Source organism: Eschrichtius robustus, chromosome 7, assembly GCF_028021215.1.
Source record: "Eschrichtius robustus isolate mEscRob2 chromosome 7, mEscRob2.pri, whole genome shotgun sequence".
Taxonomy (NCBI): Eukaryota; Metazoa; Chordata; class Mammalia; order Artiodactyla; family Eschrichtiidae; genus Eschrichtius; species Eschrichtius robustus.
The window spans coordinates 11,954,794-11,967,449 of record NC_090830.1 but is presented as its reverse complement, the minus strand read 5'-3'; the positions used below and the strand labels follow the sequence as shown (position 1 = coordinate 11,967,449).

The 12,656-nt window shown below is 44.2% G+C and overlaps 1 protein-coding gene across 6 annotated transcripts in view; it reads right to left on the bottom strand.

Moving 5' to 3' along the window:
- Nucleotides 1-12,656, bottom strand: part of PCNX2 (pecanex 2) — a 302,749-nt gene that overhangs the window by 223,963 nt on the left and 66,130 nt on the right. For all 6 annotated transcript variants that reach the window (XM_068547604.1, XM_068547601.1, XM_068547603.1 and 3 more), the window contains 2 exons: nucleotides 5,011-5,164; nucleotides 4,891-4,923 (listed from right to left, as the gene is read on the bottom strand). In XM_068547604.1, coding sequence (XP_068403705.1) covers nucleotides 4,891-4,923; nucleotides 5,011-5,164 — 187 coding nt within the window. The remainder of the gene's footprint in view (nucleotides 1-4,890; nucleotides 4,924-5,010; nucleotides 5,165-12,656) is intronic.

Below are 12,656 nucleotides of genomic sequence, written 5' to 3'. Positions count from 1 at the left end.
GAGAGTGGGGGGGAAATCATTCTTAAAGCTTCTCCAGGAAGGTGTCACCTCTTCCTGAAAGAACTCAGGAGGGTGAAGAGGGCTCCTACCAGGAGAGGGTGTAGAAAAATAACCACCTGCTGCTCTGTCCAGCCCCTCTGAGACACTATGTCTACCTACGTGGAACTCTCTTCACTATAATAAGGATTCGCTGGTTGCTTTAGCAATTCACCTGTTTATATTTAGAGACACGTTTTTTTAACTGAAGTATCGTTGATTTACAATATTGTGTTAGTTTCAGATATACAGCACAGTGATTTGTTTTGGGGTTTTTTTATGCAGATTATATTCCATTACCGGTTATTGCAAGATATTCAATATAGTTCCCTGGGCTATACGGTAAATCTTTGTGGCTTATCTATTTTATGTATAGTAGTTTGTATCTGTTAATCCCATACTCCTAATTTATCCTTTCCCCTCTCTCCCCTTTGGTACCGTAAGTTTGCTTTCTGTCTGTGAGTCTGTTTCTGATTTGTATATAGATTCATTTGTATTATTTTCTAGATTCCACACATAAGTGATATCATATAGTATTTGTCTTTCTCTGTCTGACTTATTTCACTAAGCATAATATTCTCTAGGCCCATCCATGTTGCTGCAAATGGCAATACTTCATTCTTTTTTTTTGCTGAGTAATATTGCATTGTTTATATACACCACCTCTTCTTTATCCAATCATCTATTGATGGGTACCTGGGCTGCTTCCATGTCTTGGCTATTATAATAGTACTGTTATGAACACTGGGGTGCATGTATCTTTTCTAATTAAAGTTTTCACTTTGTCTGGATGTATACTGAAAATTTCTAACTATACACTTCAGTTCCCCTTGTGCGTGGAGCAAAAGAAGGAGATCTGGGGATGGGCGCCCACTGCCCTAAGGAAGCTGAACCCCAGTAAAACCCTAGCCAGCAAGTATTCTATGACCCACACTTGGTGGCATATATATACAGCGGAATATTACTCAACCATAGAAAAGAATGAAATAATGCCATTTGCAGCAACATGGATGGACTTAGAGATGATCATACAAAGTGAAGTAAGTTAGACAAACATCGTATGATATCACTCATATGTGGAATCTAAAATAATGATACAAATGAACTTATTTACAAAACAGAAACAGACTTACAGACAGAAAAACAAATTTATGGTTACCAAAGGGGAAAGGCGGGGGAGGGATAAATTAGGAGCTTGGGATTAACAGATACACACCACTCTATATAAAATAGATAACCAACAAGGACCTACTGTATAGCACAGGGAACTATACTTAATATCTTGTAATAACCTATAATGGAAAAGAATCCGAAAAAGAATAGATATGTATATGTATAACCAAATCACTTTGCTGCACACCAGAAACTAACACAACGCTGTAAATCAACTATACTGCTATTTCTAAAAATTTTTAGTGAAATTAAAAAAAAAAAACATTTCTCTGATAAACAGCACCTTAACCAGGTGTTCAAGGTCAACATCCAAAGTGGTTAAGTCATGTTGATTGTACATAACCTCGAAATGATGTGAGGAAAATGGCACTTTACTTCTGTGGTTTTCCTCCCCCAAATCCATAGCCCAGTTAAACCATCAGATGAGCACCAGCTAAATCCCAACTGAGGGACAGTCTACAAAATCGTGACCAATGCTCCTCACGGCTGTCCAGGTTATCAAACACCAAGGAAAACCTGAGAAACTGTCACAGCCAGGAGGAGCCTTAGGAGAGAGAATGACTAAATGTCAGGCAACGTCCTGGATGGAATCCTGAAAAAAAAAAAAAAAAGGGATATTACGTAAAAACGAAGGAAATCTGAGTGAGATATGGACCTCAGTTAATAATAATGTATCCATATTGGTTCTGTAGTTGTGACTACTGCAACATACTGATGGAAGAGGTTGATAATTGGGGACCTAGGCGTGGAGTCTGTGGAAACTGTACACTCAGCCCTCTGGATCCGCAGAGCAGAAAGAGAAAGGAGAGCAACCTTTACAGAGGACTTTATATTCCAGGTCCTGCACTGGGCACATTACGTAAATTATCCAACTCACTCGTGACCAAATCCAGCTGAGGTTGTTATTATTATCCCCACTTTACTCACACAAAAATGGCCAGCATTTGTCAAGTGCTCGCGCGGTGCCAGATTCTAGGCTGAGCCCTGGATGTACATTCTCTTGTTTAATCCCCTTACAATCCTATCTCATTACTTCCTCTTTTACAGAGGAAAACCCTGAGATTCAGAGAAGTCACCTGACCAAGATGCCGTAGTTGTACATGGCGAGGCTGGATTCGAATCCCGAAACCTGCACGCTTCCAGTTACCCCGGTGTTTCTCAGGCATGATCTGAGATCACCTCCGCCATCAGCACGGGGTGGGAGAGGGTTAAAATGCAGGTTCCCAAGTGCTGCCCCAGCTGCCCTGACTCAGAATCCCTGCAGGTGCTGGGAAAGGCCCCGACACTGGCTCTGTGCCAGCGATCCTACTGGATTTTGCTTTCTGGGTTATCATTAGTGGATACTGTTGGTTAGACCCGTGTATAAATCTCTGTAAGCCAAGGAACAGCCTCACTGCCCGTGACTAACTTGCCAGTCTCTGATCCTCAGATCCCATCCAGGAGCTACCCCCCATTCTCATTTTTTTAAGTTCTCCTAGACCTCTTTTCTTTTACAATCAGACACGTATCTTTCAGGCCCAGGGTCGATGGTACCGTTAACTATTAGCAGGCCAGTATTAATCTGCAACTCTATCTGAAGCACACAGAATGTTATGCAAAAAAAAAAAAAAAAAAAAAATTTTTTTATCACTGTGCTATCTTCAAGTTTTAACAACTTGCTCAAAATTTGCCACCTCTGTGCTCCTGGAAGGAAACAAAGAAGCAAGTCAGTCAATCACTCCAAGAGCAAGAACTGACTGCATGAACAGCCCTCCCTGGGAACGAACAAAGTAATGCAGTTTTGAAAAGCACTTTGGTTCATCTGACAGCCCCTGATGAATGAACCTTAGCCGCCAAGGCTGGTGGCAGGCTTGAGAACCATCTCTCTACCAGACTGGGTTCATTCTCCTGACCATCTCCTTTCTGAGGTTTTCTCATCTCTAAACAGTAAATCAGCCTCTAAACGCCTGCATGGCTCAGCCACATGGCAAGAGGAACTGTTTTATAGCTACCATATTTTCTTTCCTCATCAGAACAGTTAGAGAAATGCCAGCTCAAATCTGGGACTAATTCTACTTAGAAATCTGCGTAAGCAAATTAAGTACTGCAATAAACACAGTTTGATGTCTGACTGTGGCTTCTGTTGACAGTAAGGGAGGTCATTTCTTCCTATCTCACTACGACATGCTTGCTCAGATAAAGGAAGAGCAGATGCATTCAGTCCTCCAGGAACTGGATCAATATTGACAATACGACTACAACTTAGAGGAGGACCCAGGGGTCCTGCGAACAGTCATTACAGATCTACGGGGATTATGCAGCTGTACTTGCCATCCTCCTCGCCTAGCATTATTCCTGAAAGTACATGCAGGAAATGAATGTTTAATAGCATACAACACCCCTCCCCCAGGTCACCCAGAAAGACAGTGACCCAAGCGCTGTCACTAGGAAGCGGGGCTTATTTATCACAGCAGGACGACGCCAGTGTCGCATCTAGGGTGGGCTGGGACAACACATCCCAGGGCTGCACATCTCTGCTCTCACCACCTAACCCAGATTCCTGACGATAATCACAACAACACGTCCGTGATACCCTCATTATGCTGCTTCTCCTTAGCTTGACATTCAGACTCTGGGATGAAAGAAGATGCATTATATGTAAACCAATTGTGGGGAACAGAGGAATTTAACAAGATAGTAACGTATGCCAGGTGAGTGTCCAATTACAAGCTTTTCTTAATTACTATGAGCTAAGCATGAGCTATCACAGATGTCAAAGCAGTCCTAAATCCTGGATATGAATTTTTTAAAGGCACAGTGGCGGGAAGGTCAAGTTTTCTTGCACTGGAAGTGGTTCTCGGGGACCCACAGGAGCTCCCCATTAACAGAGGAAAGAAGGTTTCTCAAGGAGCTGGGACATCCACCTGGCAGTGGTCTCGGTGCAAAGGCATGTGGCCGGGGTCCCAGTAGGGAGAGCGCCAGACCTGGAGCCACAGCACCGCAGGGGAAGGTGCAGCCGGGACAGTGGATGTTACGTGTGCTTCCGAGCTCATGGAAGAATGCCCAGGCACCAAGAGATCGGTACTGGGGAGCCCAGAGTGTCAGATATAAATGAGCCCCAAATGATGAGGTAAAAGGTAACAATACACTTGAAAACGTGGAAGAGAAAGAGATCAGCTTCAGGTAAAAAGAATAATGATTCATGCTTCCAGACTGAGGTTTCCAATAAGAGCTACCATCTACTAAGCGATTTCTCTATGCCAGGCACTGTTTTAAGCCCGGTACTTGGATTACTGAATCTCCACAGGCATTTTTATTATCCTTATTTACACACAGGGAAGCTGAGGCACGGAGAGTACACATTTTGTTCAGGGTCCAACACTCAGACACAGGAACCAGAAAACGAACGCAGGCAGCCTGACTGCAGAGTCTGGGCTCACCGTCTCTCCTGACATGAGTCCAGTGGGGTAGAGAAGGCCCTCCACACACTCTTGGTCCCCATCCTGTTCCTTCCCTGCCACCATCCCCACCACGCTCTCCGATCTAGCCTGAACTTGGCCACCATGCATTAATGTTTCTATTTATATGCTCCATATATATGCATATTGATATGCACGTCGCCTTTTGAATCTGTTTTGGCCATTCCCCTATCTTCAACGCAAGCAGAGCGGACAAGCTACTCGCCTGTGACTGGACACTTACGTGGATCGGCGAGGCGGGGTCAGGCTGAACGCTCTAGAACACAAATGAGAAGTGTCTGTGTCATCATCTCATGATTTCAAGGCTACAGTGGTGAAGGTTAAGAATTAGATGTGCGCTTGCCTTTAACAGGGAGTACTGGCAGCTGGCCATGACGAGGCAGAAGAGAAGCACCCACAAGTCTTTGCAAAAGCCTCGGTTCAGGGTCAGGAATCCGAGCAGGGAAACCAGGACAATGAGTAAAACCGCCAGCACGTTTTCCTTGACATCTTCAGTTCTGGGCAAAATCAACAAATTAAAAACGGAGGGAATAAAAGGTAAGGCTGTCTGGTTTTTTTTGTTGTTTTTTTTTTCCACACACACACACTGTATTTTATTTTTACAAGAGATAAATAGACTGACACCAAGCATTGTAAATGGATGACCACAACGAAAGCAACAATGATTGCAATTACCAAACACGAAACACACTCATACTATGTCATAATATAGACATTCAGTCCAGTAATCCTCCACTGTAACAGCTCCTTTACTTTGCAGTGAAAATTGATTTGTATATTCTTTAAGGCTGTCTGTTTTTAAACAGAGAATACCTGCATGCTGATAAAAAGACTGGCCACAAGAGAGTACTTATCCCAAGCACGCCTTTATATTTGGTAACAAGATTTTAAGGTTTCCTTCCTTCTTTCTTTCCTTTGTCCTGTGTTTTATATTTTTAAAAATCCATATTTAACTCCCACTTTCTGTTATTGAAATAAATGAAATATAATCCCACTGGGTGTCCTTGGCCACTAAACTGGGTTTACTGGGAGAAGACCATTAATTCCTCCATCCACAACAGTGAAATGTGCTTCAGAGAAGGGGCTTCACTGACTCCGCTAAATGGGGGAGGGGGTGCATGGCAATCCCTTCCAGATACAGTCTCCGTGGCCGGAATTTGCTGCTCAGTTTCAGGAGCCAGGAGAGCTCCAGCCGGAGGGCTGATGTGCAGAGGGTCCGACTGAAAGTATGTCATGACCACAGCCTCACGGGGTGGTTCTCTCTTGGGGGGCTCCACTTGAGAGGTGCAGGGTAGAGAGGTGAGCTCATCAGCCGTGGGGTGTTATCCGTGGATGTGCAAAGGGACAAGAAAGGGAGTTTTAAGTTGCTGATCCAGAGGGGCTGAAGCTGGATCATGGGGAGGCAATAAGGGCTGCTAGTGGGAGGAAGTGGATGCATCAAAGTGCAAAAGAGGATGTGGGGACACGGGAGGGAGGTGGAGGGGAAGCGAAGGTTGAACAGAGGCTGGGATTACGACGTCAGAGGTGGAAGACTTCTACGGGAGGACGAGATGCAGGGTGGAGTTACGGGAAGGAGCGGCTGAAATGAAGTTAAGGGAGGATGGCATGGGCCATGAGGTCGAGAGTTTAGATGAGTCATTCACAAGAATTCTGAGTACATTTCTTCCCTCACCAGTGTTTGCACAGGTACATATTGTTTTGGGGTTGTTGTTTTTTCTGGCCGTGCCTCATGTGGGAATCTTAGGTCCCCAACCAGGGATTGAACCCACGTCCCCTGCAGTGGAAGCGTGGAGTCCTAACCACTGGACCGCCGGGGAAGTCCCCATATTGGTCTTTCCCATTCAATTATGATCATTTTTAGACAGGGACAATTGGCTACTTCATCCCTGGCATGTTCAGGCACTCCTGAACATTCTATTTTTAATTAATAGACATTATTTTTTAGAGCAGTTTTAGATTTCCAACAAAATTGAGGGGAAACTACGAAGAGTTCCCACATAGCCCCTCCCCCCAAACACACCCACCCTCCCCCACCATCAACATCCCCCACTAGGGTGCTACATGTGTTATAATTGAGGAACCGACACGGACAAATCATTATCAACTAAAGTCCATAGTCTACATTATGGTTCATTCTTGGTGGTGGACATTCTGCGGGGTTAGACAATGGTATAATGATATGTATCTGCCATTACAGTATCTTACAGAGTATTTTCACTGCCCTAAAAATCCTCTGTGCTCTGCCTATTCATCCACCCCTCCCTCCTCTCTAACCCCTGGTAACCACTCATCTTTTTACTGTCTCCATAGTTCTGCCCTTTCCAGATTCCCTGGTGGAATCATACAGAATGCAGCCTTTTCAGATTAGCTTCTTTCACTTAGTAATACACACTGAAGGCCCCTCCATGTCTTTTCATGGTTTGATAGTACCTTTCTTTCTACTGCTGAATAACATTGCACTGCATGGACATACCACCGTTTCCTTATCCATTCACCTGTCAAAAGACATCTTGGTTGCTTCCAAGTTTTGGCAATTATGAATAAAGTGGACTTCCCTGGTGGTGCAGTGGTTAAGAATCTGCCTGCCAATGCAGGGGACACGGGTTCGAACCCTGGTCTGGGAAGATCCCACATGCCACGGAGCAACGAAGCCCATGCACCACAATTCCGGAGCCTGTGCTCTAGAGCCCACGAGCCACAACTACTGAGCCCGCGTGCTGCAACTACTGAAGCCCACGTGCCTAGAGCCGGTGCTCCGCAACAAGAGAAGCCACCGCAATGAGAAGTCCGCGCACCACAACGAAGAGTAGCCCCCGCTCGCTGCAACTAGAGAACGCCCGCACGCAGCAACAAAGACCCGATGCAGCCATAAATAAATAAATAAATAAATAAATATCAAACTTATGAAAAAAATTATGAATAAAAAGCATCTATAAACATTTGTGTGCAGGTTTTTGTGCGGACATACGGAGCGTGATTGCTAGGTCAAATGGTACTAGTATGTGTAGTTTGGAAGAAACTGCCAAGCTGTCTTCCAAAGTGGCTGAACCATTTTGCAATCCCACCAGCAATGAAATGAGAGTCCCTATTGCTCCACACCCTTTGGTGTTGTCCGTGTTTTGGATTTGGCCATTCTAATAGGCGTGTAGTGGCATCTCATTATTGTTTTAGTTCATAATTCCCTAATCATATATGACGTGGGGCATCTTTTCACGTTTATTATTTGCCATCTGTACATCTTCTTGGGTGAGGTATCTGTTCGTATCTTTTGCCCATTTTTCAATCAGACAATCAAGTTTGTACAGAACTGAGAAGTACAGAAATGTGAAGAACTCAGATATTAAGATGCTCATGTTGAATATTTTAAAAAATATCTGGGGGGGCAATACATATTTGGTGAAAAGGGAAATTTATGTGTTCTTTTATTTTCTACCATGCACTTTTTATAGAGCTAAATGTATTTGTTAGCTCAGGTCCATAAAATACATTATGTATTCTTTAGTGTGCTCATAACATTTTGATGTATCTACCTAAAACAATATAAAGACTTAGGAAATAAAACAAAACAAAAATTTCAATTAGAAAAACCAAACCTATGGGACTTCGCTGGTGGCCCAGTGGTTAAGATTCTGCAATCCCATGCAGGGGGCCCGGGTTCGATCCCTGGTCAGAGAACTAGATCCCACACGCTGCAACAAAGATCCTGGCATGGCCAAATAAGTAAATAATTTTTTTTTTTAAACTTCTTTCCTATTTAAAGGGAAAGAATAAAGTTCCTGAAAAGTATTTTTTTCCCAGATTCTCCTCCACCAGGACTCCATTCCTCTGCCCTCAGCCTCCCCACCATCACTCCCCTCTCACATTTCCTCGTATATCAATATTAAATATTGGGTTAAGGAGTTTGCTCACTGGACAAGGAGTGTCATGATTAAGGCTGTACTTGAGAAAGATTTATCTTGCAGAGGTTAACAAGATGCACTGAAGGGGAAAGGATAAATAATACTCCCAGAGAGAAGTAAGGAAGGCCTGGGAAAGTGACACAGCTGGAGAATTGGAAAGGACACGTGACTCTCAGACACAATACAGAACGAGGCAGAAAGGACCCTGTGATTGAATGGATTATCTACAGTGAAAGATTGGTTGAAAGAATAAAGATGATTCCAAGATTTCAATCTGGGGGAAGGGGATCATAATGGCAGAAACTGGGAAGGGGAGCTGCTTCACTAAGGGAAGTCGATTCATTTGTTCACGTAATAAAAGGGCTCGGCACTGCTCCGGGTGCTGGGAATACACCAGTGAATGAAAATCATGAAGCTGCCTTTCCAGTGGGCAGTGACATAAAATAAGTAATACACACAAAATGAGTACATGATATAGTATCTGAAGATGATTAGTGCAATAGAAAAACGAATAGAACAAGGTGAGAGGAGTTACAACTGTATGGGCAGGGAGCTGATGGAATTTTAAACAGGAAGGTCAGGCTAAGACTCACTGAGAAAAGACACTTAAAAGACCAAGGGGTTGGTCGTGCAGGTATCTGAGGGGAGAGCGCTCAGGTGGAGGCAACAGCCAGTGCAAAGGTCTTCAGGCTGGAAGAGGGCTTGGCGTGGTGACGAATAGGAAGGCCAGCCTCACTCTGTTGTGTTAAGAAGAGTGTGCAGGGAGATGTTGGTGGGAATGTGAATTGGTGCAGCCATTATGGAGAACAGTTCCGTGTGGAGGTTTCTCAAAAAACTAAAAATAGAGTTACTATATGATCGAGCAAACCCACTCCTGGGTATTTACCCAGACAAAACTCTAATTCAGAAATATACATGCACCCAAACGTACATTGCAGCACTAGTTACAATAGCCAAGACATGGAAGCAACCTAAATGAACATCAACAGATGAATGGATAAATAAGATGTGGTACATATATGCAATGGAATATTACTCAGCCATAAAAAGAATAAAATAATGCCATGTGCAGCAACATGGATGGACCTAGAGATGATCATACTAAGTGAAGTAAGTCAGACAGAAAGATAAATATCACATGATATCACTTATATATGGAATCTAAAAAAAATGATACAAATAAACTCACAGACATAAAAAACAAACTTATGGTTACCAAAGAGGAAGGGGGGAATAAATTGAGTAAGAGATTAACAGATACATACTACTATATATAAAACAGATAAACAACAAGGACCTACTGTATAGCACAGGGAACTATATTCAATACCCTGTGATAAACCATAATGGAAAAGAATCTGACAAAATAGATATATGTATAACTGAGTCACTTTGCTGTATAGCAGAAATTAACACAACATTGTAAATCAACTATACTTCAATAAAACTTTTTTAAAAAAGAATAGCGTACAGGGAGAATGGGTTTGAGCAGGAGATGCTCTTGCAGTAACTCAGATGGGAGATGAAAGCAGCTCAGACAAGGGTGGTTACATTGAAGGTGGAAGGTGCAGCAGACACATTTGAAGGAGCAGTAAACATAATTTCCTATGAGAAGTTGAATGTGGGTGTGAAAGGATGACACCAAGATTTTTAACCTGAGAACCTGGAAGGATAGGTCTGTCATCAGCTGAGGTGGGGGAGACTGAAGATGGAGCCGACTTAGGATAAGGCAGAGATGAACAGCTGTTTCGACTCTGAAACATGATCTCCGATCATGAGATGTCAATCCCGTAGTTAGAGACAGAAGTCGAGAATTGGGGCAATGGGTCCAAGTTGGAGACAGAAATCTGAGAGTCACTGGCGGATCGGTGGGATTTAAAAGCCATGAGACTAAATGCGATCACTAAAGAAAAGCAGGTAGAAAGAGTAAGAGCTGTGTAGCTCCTAAGGACACCAACGGGAAGTGGTTACCTGCAAAGGTGACCAGGAAGGAGTGACCCAACAAGGCAGAAGGAAAACCAAGAGAGGGCTGAGCCCTGGGAGCCCAGAGAAGAAAGTAAACCAAGACGGAGGGTCTAGTGACCTGAACGACAGGGTCAACAGTGACCTGGACCAGGGCAGGCTCCACGGAGTCCTGGGGTCAGAGGAGGCTGAATGCAATGGGTTTATGAGAAAACGGAAGAAGAGAAACTGGAAAAAGCATAGGCAACACTTCAAGGAGCTCTGCTGCAAGGGAGCCTGGACAGCAGCTGGGGGGAAAGTGGTCGAGAGGATTTGTAAGGATGGGAGATGTGAGAGCACGTCCTCGGGATGACAGTGATGATAGTGAGTTTCCCCCTCCTCGTCACGTGGCTAGCTCCCTGCCATAGCTCGTATCTGTGTGTCCTCAGATAAGCCTTCTGCAGCCATCTGTCCTGACATCCGTGTCCCTCCTCCCCCAGGTTCCGCGTCTTCCATGGCACCCAGTACCATTGGCTGTCTCAAATCCCATCTCCCCCGGTGGAGTCGGGCTCCCTTCGTGCAGAGACCGTGTCTGTTTCATGCACTGCCCTATACGCAGGGCTCCGTGTAGAGCCTAGCGTGGAGTAGGTGCTTCAATTTTTGCTTTGTTTTTAAAATGTGTTGAATGAATGAATGAATGAAATGATGCTCAGACGGGCAGCTTTTTGTTTTAGATGCCAACCTGATAAACTAATTAAGTGAAAAGGAAACCTAGGTGTTTTGCAAGATGGGGTAATGGCAGAAGAGAAAATGAGAAAGGAAAACAAAGACAAGTCTGAAAATATCTGAACAGAATGGATGGCAAACTGAAGGCAAACAGAAGAGGCTGCAATCACAGAAACCGGTGACGCTACTACGATCAGAGGATAAGGAAACCCGTTCGAGGAAGATCAGCCTGAATTCCAGCGGAAAGCTGAGAAACATCAAGCCGAAGGCCTTACCCTGTGGGAGTCCAGAGCAGTGATTAGTCCGATTTCAGTGCCTGTTATTCACCAATTTCTTCCACTTCCTGCCAACCCTCGCAGTTTGCTTTTTATTATGCATACGTTTTCTTTCTAAGCTTTCATTTGGCAAATTCAACTTCTCTCATCCACCTGTGACTTTAAATACCCCCGATGAATGTCTAATGTAATTTATGTATGCCTTTTCAAGTAACAATATAGCTTTCATTGTCAAAAATGTAAAATCTATCGTGTGAATCCCTGTTTTTTTTTTAAATTAATTAATTAATTTATTTATTTATTTTTGGCATGTTGGGTCTTCGTTGCTGCACGTGGGCTTTCTCTAGTTGCGGTGAGCGGGGGCTACTCTTCGTTGTGGTGTGCGGGCTCCTCATTGCGGTGGCTTCTCTTGTTGCGGAGCTCGGGCTCTAGGTGCACGGGCTTCAGTAGTTGTGGCTCACAGGCTCAGTAGCTGTGGCTCGCGGGCTCTAGAGCACAGGCTCAGTAGTTGTGGCACACGGCCTTTGTTGCTCCGCGGCATGTGGGATCTTCCTGGACCAGGTCTAGAACCCGTGTCCCCTGCATTGGCAGGTGGATTCTTAACCACTGCGCCACCAGGGAAGTCCTGAATCCCTGTCTTCTTAAACAGTCCTTTCAGATCATCTCTGAACTAACTAAGAAGACGAGCTAGGTAGGTGTGCTGTGACACAGGCCACACTGTCCTCAAGGCCACGCTGGGGTGGTGACGTCTCACACCTGGGCACCTGTGTTTTTGCAAAGCTCCCAGGTGGTTCTGATCCACAGTTCTGTTTGGGGGCGTTACACTCTCCGTGCAAAGGTCCCAAGCTGCTCGGTTTTTCTAGGTCAGTGTTCTGGGTTTTTCTTCCTCCTTCTTCGCTGCCAGCTGGAGGTCATGGAGTCCCTTTCCCCCCTCTTAATTGACTGCAAACTAGAAAACCAGATCACCAAGCTTGCTGATGGATGACTGAAAGTAGGTTTAGATAGCCTCTGAAAAAAGGGTGATCGCTCCTACCTACTAAGGGGCTAAGTTTCAGTGTCTGGATCTGACAACCCTCATTTTATTTCATTCTTAAAATTTTTTCTTCTTTCTGGGTTCTGGGCCACATTCCAGGTAATAATAATAATAA